At 39.5% G+C, this 17170-nt stretch overlaps 1 protein-coding gene across 1 annotated transcript; it reads right to left on the bottom strand.

The window, feature by feature from the left end:
• Nucleotides 1-14517: 14517 nt before the first annotated feature.
• Nucleotides 14518-16366, bottom strand: LOC141445191 (uncharacterized). Its single transcript, XM_074110973.1, has 2 exons — nt 16294-16366; nt 14518-16035 (listed from the first exon to the last, which is right to left on the bottom strand). Exons 1-2 carry the CDS (start codon nt 16364-16366, stop codon nt 14741-14743), a joined length of 1368 nt encoding a protein of 455 aa, XP_073967074.1. The 3' UTR covers nt 14518-14740.
• Nucleotides 16367-17170: the final 804 nt, after the last annotated feature.

The following is a 17170-nucleotide window of genomic DNA, read 5'->3' as shown; positions in this document are numbered from 1 at the left end:
AATCATAGCAACACAATATTTTAGACTATCGCGTATAATTTAATACTAATTTTACGAATTAGATTCGGTTTTGTTCCGCGAGTTGATAAGTTGCGGTAGTTGCGCGGGAGTTGTTGTTTTAAGAGCAGCTCGACATTATCGGCACAGTTGCATGCAGCATGATCATGAGACAAATAAAGGAAAAAACGGCCAAGAGCGTTTCGGACACGTCCGAAAATAGGGTTCCGTAGCCATTACGAAACTATTAAGTAATAGTTTCCTAAGATTTCGTATTTTGTACGGAATATTCCAAGTTTAGGTATATTTTATACCTTAGGCTGCTATTTACTACTAATAATTCTCAAGCAAACTTAACCGTTATAGTTTTCCTTGAAAGTTTGATATACTTACTACCATCCTAAATTTTTTCAAATTTTTCCACCCACCGGTTTAGATTTTAAAGGGGGGGGAACGCTCGATTTTAATTAAAAATTTGCACTTTTATGTTGAATATTCGCAAAAAAATCACTGAATCGAAAGTTCGTCTTAGCAAACCCCTTATTTCGGATTAAAAGAATAGGCACTGGTTTTCCGTTGGAACAAAAGTATAATCAAAGTCACATATCAAAAATCCATAGACAATAAAAAGATGTATTAAAACCTAAAAGACTCTAAAAAGTTGTGCAATCTTGCACATTCTCCCCTTTTTTAAAGGGACGAGGATCTGGGCTAACTTCTTCTGTGATCTGAGAAAGGCGCCAGCAGCGGTGGTGACTTCTGCGACTCGAACTACCCCATCTCGTCCAGGGTACAGCCGGGTGAAGCGATCTTTGAGCCACGAACGACAGAGCAGATCGGAATCATTAAAATCGCAGAAAATTATTATGCCAATCACTATGTCACTCTCTGCAATTGCGGGTGGAGTGCAGCTTCCTGTTCTGGGTGGTAATAAGGATAGATTTTCGTTCATCCAGCATTGCCAGAAATGATCGGCTAGCCTGTCAGCACTTCGCCATCTGCTCCTGCCGAGATCAGATTTGTTAAGAGCTGCGGGAACTGGGCGCTCAGATGATGCTCCGAGAATCAGGTGCGCTGGCATTAGAGCCTCGTCGGCATCTTCCAGCAAAATACGAGTTAGTGGCCGTGAATTTACCAGAACTTCAGCTTCTGTCGCAAAGGTTGTCAAAACTTCATCAGAAAGAGCTCTTTCTTGTAGCGTTTCTTCTAGCACATATTATTCTTGGCGCTGCAGATCTGTTGCTTTCACGTTCTCGCCATTAAAGCTTGATGTATTCAGTCGAAAATTAATGTTGCTACGACTATTTGACGAGGCATGTGATAATTTCGTTGATGTAGGGTGACAACTTGAAAAGGGGCAACTGCTTTGTGGCAAAGGCTTTCGGTTCTTCTCTGTCGTAAGATGTGGACTTCAGATAGTTGTAAATCACCTACAGATACTCTTCTGGCCAAATTGAAAATTAGAAGATATTGGGCATACTAGGAGAGGATGTGCAAGCAGGTTGGAAGGTACACAAACTTCCTTCTAGACGAGGCAGATTAAAATGAAGGTCTCGACCTTGTAGACTACGCATACGCAATAATGAAATGAATTGATGCGCTTTGCCGTTGCTCGCACCATTCTCATCCAGGAGCCGAAATGATTTGGATTTGCGGAGACTGGTGCGGGCAGATCGGTTTCAGTGATGAGATGAATAAGAGCATTTTGTTTATACTCTTTACGGCCTAGTCTGCTAATATCGATCTAAAGCTCAGCGGGCCAGTCTGAAGAAATTAGGAAAGCAGATACTGAACTGTAGCGACATTCTGGAGAAAACGCAGAGTGTTTAAAGTAAGTGGCAACATCCGCAGCGTTTAAGTCACTCGGGACCCCACGAAAGGCTTGAGGGTGCGAGCGTCACTACGAAGCCAACCCAGAGCGGTAATTGAATTAAACCAGAAACCACATCGCAAAGCATCAGACGGTGGGCTTCGTCTATAGACGTCGCAAGACGTGCAGTTATTAAATAGAGCGCCTTGTAACTCTAAGTCGAAAATTTAAACAGATTTAAGTGGCGAAAGCTGTACTTTGCCACAGATGAGAGAGAGAGCCTAATGTCACCGTCCTTGTAACTAAGGTGCCAGTAGATGACAGCTGCAAATGCACACTCACTCGCATCTGAGAACAAATAGAATTCGCAACTCACTGCCTTGAGATCACTCAAGTTATAGCGCCGTGGAATAGGCAAGCTCTAAATTGAGATTAGGCCTTGGTACCGTAACTTCCACGCAGCGCAATCTCCTTGAGGGAGCTCTTAGCTCCAGACCACACCCTTGCGCCAAGCGTCTTGAAGCAAGATGCGACCGCAAACAACGATGAGAGCGATGCGATGGTTTCGAGCGCCGTGCACTCGAGAACCTGCACAACGCACTCGTGCTCAGCGCTGTGGGCTTAATTTCTGTTAATTTTATTGAATTGAGTTTACTTTGTGGCCTAATAAGATTTTCTAAAATAAAACGATAATTTTTTATTTCAGGCTCGTTCAGTGTGGTGTGGTTGACAACGTCAACTTGTCTAGTCTTGCTGCAACCGAAACCAAACAAAACCCAGCCCAAAGCAGTCAGAATAGCAACGGGTTGTGTGTTTGGTTCCCTTGCGCGTAGCTATGGCAAAAGATAAATGCCAGTTATCAATACCTATGATCACCATTGGTTTAACGTCCTCATAACAAAAATTGCCAGCTATGTCAGCGAGGTACGCATACTTGCGCACGCTCTCGTGATGTGCAGACTGACGAGCAGCACCTAAACCACTAAAAGATCTCGCCTTTTTGATGCAGTGTGTTTCAGTCGAGTGGCGACCCTTTATATTGAAATTGACGTATTGTGCGTTAAAGTCTTTTTCTAGACCACCTACACAATCTAAATGAATTAGTTTTTCAGGTCCCTTAGCACCAATCCTAGCAGAAATGTCAGAGTCTATAAAGGTCCCTGTGGAGCCGTCATCTAATAATGCGTAAGTGTTAACACTACCAGAAGGTCCTGACACGGTCACGGCAACTATTTTTAATAGCGGGCGAACGGAAGACTCTTTAGGTGACGATGAAGTTGCATGCGTCAATATTTCGTGGTCCGAGTCGTCGGACGGCGATGCCGTGCGAGCGCCGTGGGCGCGCTGCAGGCGCGGGCGCGTTGCGGGCCGCGGGCGCGGCTGCGCTGGAGATCGATGGCGCGGGCTCGTCGTCGTCATCGTCGTCTTCCACGTCGACGTGCGCGGCGACCGCGCGCTCAAGTTTTGACCCATGCAATAATACGTGATGACGCATGCCACAACCATCTACGCTACATACTTTTTAGTGCAAGAAGGTTTGAATTTGTGAAAACCTTTTTGGAAACATCTGGGGCATAATTTATTATTTTTGATAAACTGCCACCTATCATTTACTGTCATTTTGACAAATTTACTGCAATTAGATAATCCGTGAGTTTGTTTACATAGCGAACAAATATTTTCGGAATTATCAATCGTGTTTATTGGTGAGGAATGCTATTCGAATTATTTTCAGCAACAATATTTACCCTGTCTCTGTATGCGGTCTGCCGAGCGGCGCCGGCGACGTATAATCCATCACGCCCCCAACCTATACTGCAGATCGACTTCACGCGACAGGAAATCTGCGAACATTTCTATTTTCGAAACGCAATCAACACAAGAATGGGCATAATCCAACCAACGTGGACGCAGCAGTAAAGGCAGCTTGCTCCACAGTGCTTGAAATAGCTCGGGTGAACATAAATAATCCGGCTTTTAGCAGGCGGATAACTTCTACGCAGTTGCGTACCCGGCTCGCAAAAATAGCGAGATCTTTGCCGTCGTAGTTCACCTTAGCAATGCGCGCACCGCCGCCACCTCGTGCATGACGACGAGCTCGGGGCGGCCGAAGCGCGCGTCGAGCGCGGCCAGCACCGCCGCGGGCGCGCGCGCCGCCGCCAGCAGCCCCGCCACAGCCTCGCGCGCTGCTCCACGCAGAGCGCATGACAGCCTCGTTAAATTGTCACTTGCCGACAAACCTTGAGCTGTATTTTCGTAAGCTCGTTTTAAAGCTAACCAATCTAAATAAGACTTGCCGTCGAAAGTAGGCAAATCCGTCTTCGTGACGGGAGAATTAACTTTATTTATTAACTTCTCCAACGAATTAACTAAGCGCGTCACTCCTCCGTCTTCAGGACGATACTGGGAGAGCGATCACATGCCACGGCACCCAGCCCGCGCGTGCTCTCGGTCCCTGTGTCGCGCACTGGACCACGGTGTCATCGAATCTGAAAGGCGGATTGGCACTAAGTAAATGTTGTTCGGTAGGATTAGGAATCACATTATTTACCCAATCCTGTTCACTAGCACGACTACGCGTGCCGCGGCTACTGCCGCGCTGGCTAGCGCCCGCCTCTATGGCAGCGAGACTAGCTTTCAGCTCAAGTTCGGCAACATGCCGCTCTCGCTCCGCCGCTCGCTCTGCCGCCGCCGCCTGGCGCTCTGCCTCCAGGCGCTCGCGTTCATTTTCTATGTCCGCTAGTCGGCGTGCGTGCAGGGCTTGAGCCTCCAGCTGCCGCGCCACTATGGTAGAGCGTGAGGTAGCGCCACTTGACGTGCGGGAGGTGCCGACTTGGCGCGTGTAGGGCGGGTCCGCGCTTCGCTGCACGGACGAGGAAGACTCCTGATGCCGAAGGGGCGGGTCCGCGCTTCGCTGCACGGACGAGGAAGACTCCTGATGCCGAAAGGGCGGGTCCGCGCTTGGCTGCGCGGACGAGGAAGACTCCTGTTGCCCTGCCAGGGATGTCACACCACCTCCCATGTTGGGCACGTTTACTTTTGCACTTTTGGAACGCGTATTCATAATTTTTACCGGTAGATGGACCAATATTTCGGATTAAATGAATAGGCACTGGTTTTCCGTTGGAACAAAAGTATAATCCAAGTCACATATCAAAATCCATAGACAATAAAAGATGTATTAAAACCTAAAAGACTCTAAAAAGTTGTGCAATCTTGCACAGTCAAACTTCTTCGTTCGGCGTTTCACCTCCAGTTTTGTATATAAGCTCTTTGGTCGTGACCAACTCGATTTTCTTTTATGGCAAGTGGCGAGTAAAAAGGTACCGTTGTAGGTTGGATATAAGTAATTCAATTTATTATTATTCTCACTTTTTTCTTCCTCGCAGTCGAAATGAAAAGTAAAGTGTCTAACTCGAGTGAAATTATCCATTTCCCCTTGAACTATTGGCGCTCTCACTTCGTTCGAGCGCCAGAAATATCTCGGGTGAAATGGGTCACTTTCCACCCTTGGTTATCAATCCACCAAGTGTCTTTGCTTTCGTAATTTATTTATTGAAATGTTCTCAAAACTGAGCAGCTTAGCCAACTAAAGCTATATTTCGTTCAAATTAGGTTGTAAATAAGTCTCACTTTGTTCCTTAGCCACGGTGCCTGACACGTAAGCAAAATAAAATTAGCATATTGTGTACCTACAGAATTATTCATACAGTGGTTTCGCCAAATATGCTTGTTTCATTGCATAAAAGCACTTCATTAGCGAGCAAGTTCGTTTTTATTCGGTTGGTGGTAATGAAGCGAAGCGTAACTATGGTAGTCGTAGTTGTGACAAAGTACAGTCGAGTTCATAAACTTGTGAGCAAAAATATCTGAACACGCTTCTACGCCGTTAACAATAGAGTCGTGTTCAGATATTTTTGATCAAATTTTTGCTCACAAATTTATGAACTCGACTGTACTACAGTTTATAATAGCTTTGCTAACATTTTGACTCGTGTTTCAGCTACTTAACTGATCATTCGTCAACTTTGTGTTAAGTAGGTAAGTTATGACAAGTTTTAGTTACGAATATTTTCGGCTCAATGCCTAAAATCTCGAGAAATGAACACCATGGAGCCATTTACACCACTTAACATAGTACCTATCTAAGCAAAGCTTGTAGGTAATCCTATGGGTATTAGATAATGGATAAACATAGGAGGTTTCTCAAATGGGGTACGCGAACCCCTAGGGGTTCGCTATTCGACGGTAGGGGGTTCGCGACAAGGTTTACGTGATGGTGGCTGCAAGACTGGCAAGATGATTAAGATTGGTTTTTGGAGTCTTTTTGTATTTTTTATTTCAACTCCAAAGTTTACTTATTTGTTGTTGTTTGTTTTAGTTTGTATTTTCGTTGGCAAGACGATTCTTACCTATATTTGTTACCTTTTATTGAAAAATAATAAATAATATAGGTGCATTATATTATGATGATGATTGAAATAAAAATAACCTTAGTTTCTCCAACAGTCAATTTTATTACTTTCTTTTATGGCAGGTCATAAGTAGAAGAAGCGCCATAAGTTTGAAACCCTGACATAGGTACAGTAGGGACTATAGGCTGTATACCGCTGGTATCACTGCGGTACTCCGTCGTCCTCTGAAGCGATAGCTAAAACATAAAAAGTACACCGACCGCGCCTAACTCCACCACTTGTGGGACTGTAACTTGGTAAGAGCTTAGGTAATGGGGATCTACGCGCGTGACTTTAAACTCAGTTCAAATAAAGTGGATATTTCTTCAGTATTCTGATTTATTGTAGATTTATAATTAGATTACATAGATAGTTCCAGCCGCTCAGGCTGTCGGGAGCAATCTGTGCTCCGGCATGTATACCGCTGTCAATCGTCTTTTTAAAGTCAAATTCTAGAAACATACAATATAAAAATACTACCATTATACATAATAAAGTCAATCTAGCCTGCCAGGTGGTCAGTTTCACCACCTGCCAGCGGTATACAGCCTAGTCCCTACAGTACCTATTTATATGTATTGATAAATACATATTTAAATATACATATAAAAGTCTTGCAAATTCATTACCCTAGACTAAAATTGATGTTTTAATAATAATATTTATTTATTCAGATTATTTATCCGTTTGACTCAGCAGCGATTTATCTCGTTTCTATGTAACTACTGTTTAGGGGTAAAAATATCCGTAGGCACTTTTGATGAGTATAAGACTCTAGCATAAACGTTATTATTTAGTTTTCATACAAATATCTAACCTGGTCAGGGATCGAACCTCTTTTGTAGTCAGATTCGTTAACCGTTAGGTTGTATTCATCCAGTCGTCTCTGTTTTATATTACATAGCTGTTGCCCGCGATTCCGTCTATGAAGAATTCGTTTATATATCTAACCCTGAACTATTACACTAGGTATTCTATGTCCTTTCCACGCCTTAAACTAACTCCATACAAAACGTCATCTTTGTCAATTTAGCAGCTTAAATGTGAAGAACTTTCAGATAGACAGACAGAGTTGTTTTCGCATTTCTTATATGTATTAGCAAGGATAGGAATACATATTATATTAATATTATTCGCAATAACTTGTCCACAAAAATTTTTTAGGCCTAGTTTATGAGTAGGTAGGTGATAAGATCAGTATGAAAAAGTTTTCTCCTTTGCCACCGCGACGGCCGCGAGGTAGAATATTTACATAAACGTATGGCGCTTCAGTGAATATACCTCCTATATCCGTTTCTGAATTATAATCAGAATCAAGGTGGAGGATCCGTTAGATCCACCCAATTCCCCTTGTGATCGTCCCACCGTGTACCTTGTGAATGTAATCGTAGTATAAGTACTTAATTAAAGAAGCTTTTAGTAATTAGCGCCTAAAAACTACTGGAAAGCAGGAGATAAGATAATAATTAATTAAAAAAATGACTTCGACGGAATGTTCATTAAAATGAGGCAGGGGCGGCCACCTGTTTTTGATGTCAAGAGTGTAGAACGGATATTGATCGTGCGGCGCGGCGGCTCGGGCGGCGAGAACAAAGACCGGTGCCGCGCCGCCCCACAGTTCGGAATGAGTCTGTCCGGTGGTCAGTGGCTACTACACATAGGTAAAGATGATTAGGCTAATTGCTTAAGGTGACTCATTGTTTATTGAGGTAGTACGAAGTGTGCTAAAAATATACTTAGTGCTTTGTTTTTGTAAACTCTTCCTTCGTCCTCTATTTAGCCTAGCCCTTATGCTAAAATTGAATTCTCGACCATGTTTCTGCACGAAGTTGTAGGAACATCACGCCATACGTGTTCTTGTAGTGATGGACAAAGTGGTCTAAAAATCTGTCTACTTAATCTACTGCTGTTACCATTTTTAACACATCCAATAAAAACAACTTAACTTAAGTACCCCATAAGTTTTTATAATAGGTTATGAAAGGACATTGTCATATAAATAAAGGTGCAGTTTCAATTATTTAAGAAAATTTATCCACCATTTTTAACTATTTATTTATACACTTATTTTCATCAACACTGTCTTCATGAAAGTTAAATTGATGATTAAAAATGATCTGATGCTGAAGGAACAGTATGTTACGTAAATAAACCATGCGTGCATCCATCAACGTCGCAGGGGAATGGTAGAGTATGTAAAGCTTATTTGATTTGGAAAGCTCTGTGCCTATATGTTATCAGAAAACTCACTTTGTCAAGTTGTTCTCTTTTCTTTATTTTTAACCGACTTCAAAATGTTTATGTTTGTAGTTCCAATGTTTGTATTTTTTTAATAATGTATTCATTTTTAATGTAGGCTTTTGCCCAGCAGTGGGACACTATACAGGCTACTTAAAAAAAAGTACTCTTTTTGATTGCCTGTTCTAATTAAGTTATTCTTGCTGGGTTAGCACCAAACATGAAAACCCACTAGTACAGGCAGCGTATGGTTGTTATGTTTCTTACTATCTGGCAAAGTAACTGCATGTTTTCTACCGTAGTTTTAAAATGACACATAAAATTCGGTCAATCACAACTTTTTACATCATTTTTAACACTTCTAGCATACCTACTGCGGACTGTGCATACTTAAAGACGTTTTAATTTACTTTAATTTATACGGGAATATCTCTCTCACCCGGGATAAAAAGTGGCATGTGTCAATAATATTTAGCAACCGTTATACTAGAGAAGAGAGATAACTGTTAAGAATCAGTTTATTGTTCCGGAAATGAAGTTGACATAAACTACATGAATAAAAACAACCAACAGTTAACATCTTCGTTAGGTCGTGGCGTTGCAGCAGCCAGTAAAAAATGAATGGTTACTTATTAGGTAAATTATCTTGCGTTTTTTTAGCAAACTTAAATAGGTATGTGTTTCGTAACGTAGGTAAGTATAGGTATAGAATACCTAATGAAATTTACGGCTTGTAGTTTTAGTAACACGGTCTTAAATGAAGTGTGTTCAAAAACATACTAGAGTTATTAAATCGATTGCCAAAAATTTTACAGCATGCAACTGTTTCCCGTACGATACAAAGAACCATAAAATGAGGTCGTTTGCATTCTAGCATTGTACGAAAATTAGCTAACGTCCGTTTGTGAACAAGAAAAGTGAAATTTTCCTGTTAATTTTCCATTTCATCGATTAAGTTTGGTGAAATATATTTATGTTAACATTTCCGCGCGGGTTAAGATATTGACATTAACTTAGCGCCTGTAGAACAGCGAGTAACTTCCACGAATTATAAGTATTAGTGTAATTAGGCACCTCCGTTGTTTGTGAGGAAGTTAAGACATATTTACGACTGTAGCGGGAGATGTATGGAGCGGCACGCGTGAAATCAAAACAAATTATCGACGGAGAGCGAAATGCTAGATTAATTTATCGTTGAAATCATCAGCGAGCGTTGCCAGAGCCTATCTATGCCGACTCGACCCATTTCCTTACTGGCTCGAAAGCAATAGGTATACATTGTTTCTACACATGCCTCCCCTGCCTCCCTAAAAGCCTTTTGTTTATTATTTTAACGTCTTCGAAACAATTTCAAATTGGAACACAACTGTCAAGTTAGACAGAGCCATTTCACGCATTTCACTAGAACGACTTTGTTTTTAATGGAACAATTCTTAGGTACGGTCAAAGAACTAATTGGCGTACCTACCTACCTACTAAGGTGAAGAATCTTTTTGCTGCTAATATCGTGTTGACATTTCAAACATAACCAAAGAAATCAACGTGAAATTGATAGTGAAAATTTTCACCTACACGGGATTCAGTTTCTGACTGTCCGTCGTACCGTACGTATTATGGAGTTCTGTTGCTTTTGCAGTTGGAAAATACGACAGCTAACCGATGGCGACGATACGATTGGTGTATTTTGTTTGCTTTAATACCTCATTTCGTTCGCTTATTTTATGGAGATCTGCTGGAGACATATGGAGTAGTTATAATATAGTTATGAATGATAGAAGGCAATTGACAGGATTTTCATTTTAAGACTATAATTTGATTCGTTCTCTGTATTCTGTTTGGAAAGAGAAAAACGCTGATATTTTTAAAATTTCGCTACGATTATTAATTAATTTATTACATTTTTTAAGATGTGCTTATTCTAAAAGGGCATAACTCCAAAACTACCAAACAACACAAGAGTATTTAAACTCCTGATTTTGCATATCTAATTATTATGAATATAGAATACAGATAGTGTTTCAGCGAGGAAAATTTAAATCGGTTGAAATTGGATTTTATAGGTTTTTTGAAATCTATATACCGTCTCTTTCTCAACGCTTTTCTCTATGCAGCAATATGGCGGTACTGGCGTGTGACGTCACTGCCAGTATGTCTTTCTCTACTAATCTTGAATTTCAAACCTTTATAACTTGTTATTTGTAAAGATACTTAAATTTTTTCTATTCGATAACGGATTGTTAGTTTTAGTTTATAAGACCATATAAAAATAGTAATACCTTAGAACCATTATTTTGCAGTCTCTATTAAAAAAAAGATCACGTAATTAGTAGACGTTGTCAAAATTATGAACAGCTCCTTTTTTTTTTTTTTTTTTTTTTTTTTTTTTTTTAATGGCAATATACAAGTTCGGATAGAACGACGATTGTGCCAATGTCAAAGTGAGGAAACGGAGCGGAATTTAATCAAAAAATATTACGGAATTTTGATAGGAAAGTTTAGGATCAGGATCGGGTTTGGACGGAATAGTTATACGTGAATACAAATTATAATGAGAGGCAGCATATTTATATTTTAATATCATTAGAAACAATGTATGAAGCAATGGAGGCATAGATACATGGGTTATTAGATGAAAGTAAGCAGGGAACGGATGTTGGTAATGGAATACTTTGTGATATAATACTGTTATAAAAAGTAACACGGTCATAAAGTGGACAAGATAAAATTATGTGGTTCAGATCACCTACCTCCGAACCACACTCACAAGCAGGGCTATCTATGATATTAATCTTCGCCAGGTGTTCCGCGTGCAGACATGACCTAAACGCATTCTTATTAAAACACTAGTACTTCTTTTGCAAAATTTATACTTAAAAAACCAGGGTTTATTAGGAATGGAGGGCTGTATGCGGCTGTAAGTTTTACCTTTCAGGATACAACTTTGAGACCAACACTCTTGCCAGGAATGTTGGAGATATGTTCGCGGAAGATTGATTAGGTCATGAGTATAATTTTTGTACGGGAACATATCTCCGTCTTCAATTGCTTTATTGGCAATTTTGTCAGCCTTCTCATTACCTTTGATGCCGCAATGACTTGGAACCCAAGTAAAAACTACTGAGAAACCTTTAAGAAAGCATTGGAATAATTTAGTCTTGATTTCAATGATTACGGGGTATGATGGACTGGATCTACAAAATGGGTACTTTTCAAGAGCCTGCAGAGCACTAAGAGAGTCGGAGAAAATAACAGCTTCCCTTAGCTTCATGATAAGTATATATTCTACAGCCTTTAGGAGGCCAAACGCTTCCCCAGTAAAAACTGAAGTCTCAGGCGGAAATTTAACAAGTTGTGTTATTTTATACTGACTATGATAGATGCCAACACCAGTACACCCTGAAGGCGATCTTTTCGATGCATCAGTGAAGATATAATGCCATTCCGGCCAAATACTGTAAACCTTGCTATTAAAGTAAGTATTAGCATTCAAACTGCGTTTATCAATGTTTAAATTGTACTTAATGTTAGGAGAGAATATAAGAGCCTGATAGTCGCATGTAAATATAGGGAGAATGTGAGATCTATGAGTTGGAGCATCCAAAGAACGGAATTTTTGCAAACTTTTTACTAAACACGGAGAAGACTTATGCAACCAATAACGCGATGTTCTGATGTGTGAAGATAAATTTTCCAATTTATTTAGAATCGGATGTTGAGAAAACTGAATGGAACGATATAAGTATTTATCTGATAAAAACTGTCGTCTTAGTTTGAGTGGCGGATCACAACACTCTACTTGTAAAGCATTTATCGGGCTAGACTTCATGGCGCCAGTAATTAACCTGAGACATTTCGATTGAATTTGATCTAGTTTTTTTAAACCAGCGGAGTTACTTGGTTCCAATAAAAACGATCCGTAGTCTATCCTGCTTCTGATCAGGGCATTGTATATTAATTTTAAGGAAAATGGGTGCGAGCCCCACCAAACACCCGATAAACATCGAAGAATGTTTAATAGTTTTTCACACTTAGCAACAATATACTCGCAGTGTGGAAGTCCCGACATCTTAGAGTCAAATATAATTCCTAAAAATTTTGCTTGATATACTTGTGAAATTGGTTCATTGTTATATAATATGGTAGCTTCAGGAATAGCTCTCATTCTACTAAAAACCAATACTGAACTTTTGGTAGTTGACAACTCCATGCCATTTGAGCAAAGCCAAATGTGTAATCTGGTTAATGCAGAGTTGACAATATCCGTGGCTGTAGCAACATTGTCATCAGAGTAGTAAATTAAAAGGTCATCAGCATACTGTAAAATATTAACGGGGCTGTTAAGTGCTAATTCTAGATCATGAGTGTAGACGTTGTACAAGATAGGACTTAAAACCGAACCTTGTGGTAATCCCTTCCAAACGACTCTGTTTAGTTCTAACGAGCCTGTAGAAACGGTAATAAATCTTTCGGATAAGATGTTGATAATGAAATTAGACAAACAAATGGGAACCTTGAGTTTGTTGAGTTTTTCAAGCAGAATAGTTAAAATAACATTATCATATGCTGCAGAAACATCAAGGAAAACAGAAATAGTGTTATGATTAAGTGATAGTGCTGATCTTATATCTGTCGTGAATATGGATAAGCTATCCATCGTGCTTTTACCTCTTCGAAACCCAAATTGGCTACTAGCTAATAGTCCGTTGGATTCCAAATACCATTCTAAACGATTCTTCACTAAATGTTCCGCCAGTTTAAGGAGCACAGAAGATAAAGCTATAGGGCGGTGCGAAGAAGCTTCTGTTGGGGATTTATTAGATTTTAATATTGGTAAAATTATTTGAATTTTCCATGACGGAGGAACGTTACCAGTGAGCAGAATGGTATTTATGATGTTTAAAAAATATGTCAATGCGCTATCACTAAGATTGCACAAGAAGGAATAAGGAATTCCGTCTTTCCCAGGTGAAGAGTCTTTAAGACCACGTAATATACCTTTAAGTTCTATTAAAGAAAATGGAGACTCAATACTTGGAGCAGATGGAAAATTATCAACTGAAGGGCAAAACGTAAATTGATTTAAGATAATTTCCTGAGGAACTGAAGCTGGCGCTAGCTGGTCTAAAAATGCATCCGTCAAAGATGGTGATAGTGAAGAGATATTAGTGTCACTAAAGGCTGATCTAAATCGTTTTACCTTTTGCCAAACCTCAGTTGAACTAGTTTGAGGCGAGATGGAAGTACAAAAGTTCCTCCAGCCTAGAATTTTTTTCTTTTTAAGTAGTTTCTTTGTACTGGCAACAATTTTAGAAAGATTTGATAGTTGTCAAATGTCATATCTTTAGCATAAATTAGTTCAGCATTTTTGCGGGATTTTATTGCTGATGTGCATTCACTATCCCACCAGGGCGGAGAAGGCAGTTTTTCTGATCTAGTGCTTTTAACCGGAAAAACTTTATCTGCAGCGTCTATCAATGATTTAGCAAAATCGTCAGCACACTTAACCTCATTTCCCGAACAACATTAGATAGTGAAGAAATTCTTTGTTCCACTTCTATGCTAAATTGGCGCCAGTTAGCATGTGTTAGAATATGTCTTAAACGAGGAGTACGAAGACAACGTTTTTGCATATTGAAGGAAGAGTTGTTTGGAATAGAAATGACTATTGGGAAATGGTCGCTGCCAAAGGTTGATGAGAGGACGTCCCATGAAAGAGAGCCGCTAAAGTCGGGGTAGTAATTGACAGATCCACTGCGCTGACAGCAACATTTGGCTCGGTTCGACGCGTTGGGCTACCATTATTTATAAAACAAAGATTGTGGTTATTTAGAATGTCTATTAAAATTTTACCAAAATGGTTTGAATTCGCACAACCCCATGATTGATGATGACAATTGAAATCACCAAGAAGTATAAAGGGTTTGGGATAGTGGATAAAATTGAATTTATTTCATTAAGTATGCTTGAAGATGGGCAGGGAATATAAATAGATAAAACTAAAATATTATTAAAATGGGCAGCAACAATAGAATATTCAGCACTATGAGGAGGGAGAGGGAAAGGAGTAAAATAAAAAGAATTGTTGATGAGTAGAGCAACGCCGCCATACCCATCAGATCTATCTTCACGCAAAACAGAAAAACCAGAGATTTTAAAAAGAAAATCTGGTTTTAGCCATGTTTCTTGTAAGGCTACTGCAATTGGACTGTATTTGTTCAATAAGAAAAGCAGATCGCTTTTCTTATTGACTATGCTGCGGCAATTCCACTGAACAATCTTTAAGTGATTGTCCATTGTGGATGTTCAAGAACTGGGTCAAAATTTCAAATAAGGGGGCAACGTTGGACGGTGTATTTTTATTTGATTGTGTTTGTGTTAAATAATTTAACAAAGCTATTAAGATATCTGAAATAGATGGAGTGTTATTTTGATTATTATTAGTTTGTATGTTTTGATTGTTAACAGCACAACCCTTACATGGAAGAGTCATGTTGTAATCTCTTATCAGGGCTTTATGAGCCTCTTGATCATAACCTTTGGATAGGATGCGGGGAGGACTAGGCTTTTGCAAAATTGTTTTTTTGTAAGATTTTGTGGGGGAACTACCTGGGGTAAATAACTGATTTCCTGATTGCACATGAGAATTATTTTGGCCATGAGATACCACATCTGCAAAAGATTTTGAAACAGCTGGGTGCAGTTTTGAAGCTTCAGCATAAGAGATGGAAGAAGTTGCCATGCTATGTTTAATTCTCTTTTGTCTGTCAAGTTCAGGGCAGGACCTACTATTAGCAAAGTGATGACCTGCACATAGGGAACAGGATGCATCCTCTGGTGTGATGTCGCAAGAAGACCCAGTGTGTCCTTGGCCACACTTAAAGCAACAAGGCTTTGACCTACATTGTATTTTGGTATGGCCAAAACGGCAACAGTTAAAACATTGTATGGTCGGAAAAATGTATAATTCCACCGGTAGGGCATTGTAGCACATAAAAACTTTTTTGGGCAGTGTTTGGCCATCGAAAGTAAGTACAACAGTTTGAGAAGGTTTCCACACTGGTGCACCTGAAACCATTACTTTGTAGTTTAGACGTCTTACTTTTATAATTTCACCACAACCTAGGGGAACCTTAACATTTTCAATGACTTCCTCAGGGCTCCAATCATCAGGCACCCCACGAATAAGACCCATCCTGGTTACATTATAGGTAGGAATAAAAGCTCTCAGTTTATGGGTAGTCAAGTTAGCATCGGATATAAAAGCATTTGCATCTATAAAGTTCGAAAAAGCAACAGCAATCCTATTCCTACCAATTCGCTTAACACTGCCATTTACAATATTTTTGTACTTTTGTTTCAATAAGAAGTTGCCAAATGTAACTGGATGTAAGGTGGTATTGTCAGAAGGTGATGTCTCGATGCGCTGCACATGAATGAGGTAAGGAGAAGCATCCGATGGTTGGTAGGACTTTCTACCAATGGAGACCTTGCCTTGATTATCTTTAGAAATAGTCTCATCTGCTGAATTTGGTGTTACTTTTCAGAAATAATTGTCGGGCTATCAGGGTCAGTGTCAGTATTGCAATTGCAAGATTTATTAGGGTCAGAGCCACTGTTATTCCGATGTCTCGTTTTTTTGTTACACGTTTTGCAAATGTGTCGAACAAAAGAACGTTTACGAGATGTTTTCGAATTTTCGGCCGATGCTGAAGCGTGAGACGCATCAGAATCAAAGCCCATGACTGAGTCATTGTCTTTGTGATTATCGTTGTTACCTTCGCTATTGTTGTTTACCGTAACATAATAAGCAGGTGATGGTGGTTGCAGTGAAGATGAACCCCAGGATCTGGGGCTCCTCTTTACTCATATTTAAAGTATAAAAATTAACTAACTACTTACCAAATATTCTTCTAGAACTACACAAAATTAAATAAATATATACACAGAATCTAAATATTTTACTTTACACCTTATTTGATCCTATATTTACAGATAAAAAGAATATTTAAAAGAAATTTTCAAAAAAACGCGTCCGCCAAGTTTAACAGTTTCCCGCCTTTTTTCTTCGCTATAATTTCTTTAGCAAATGTATGGGATGTCAACTTGACATTAGTAAGGTAGGACAAATGTTCCACCCTGGTACGTGATTCAGTTTCCTTGACAGTACTTAGTTATTCCGAAAAATGCAGTATTAACTTTTTACAAGAAATATTCACGTAAATTACGAAAACTGTACCCCTAGTGTAAGTTTTCGGTTACAAAATACGTCTCGATCGCGTTCGCGTAAAATCTCAATTTGTATGGAAACACGAACGAATTTTAACGCGAACGCGATCGAGACGTATTTTCTAACCGAAAACTTACACTAAGGCACTGTTCCTAAAATGTTTCAAATTGTGTAGTTTCACATTTTATTAGCATCAGCAAAAACGGTAAGTAAAATATTTTCATGGTTTTTGTAGTCGGTTAATTTTTGTTATAATTTTTTTTCACGCTTTTTAGTGATCTAAGATACAATAGTTTAATATCAACTGCTCGTCACCTTTTACGAAATATTGCTTTTTCCGATGCAGAGACGTTCATTATTGAGGAGTCCTGGTGCTTCACCACCCGTTTTACCATATGCATTACGAGGAGCATAAATTGCTTAGCAACTGTGTTAAAGTAATTA

This window comes from Choristoneura fumiferana, unplaced genomic scaffold (assembly GCF_025370935.1).
Source record: "Choristoneura fumiferana unplaced genomic scaffold, NRCan_CFum_1 Sck3bRy_47;HRSCAF=216_pilon, whole genome shotgun sequence".
Classification (NCBI taxonomy): Eukaryota; Metazoa; Arthropoda; class Insecta; order Lepidoptera; family Tortricidae; genus Choristoneura; species Choristoneura fumiferana.
Note: the sequence above shows the minus strand (reverse complement) of the source record. Positions and strands in the feature narration are given on the sequence as shown.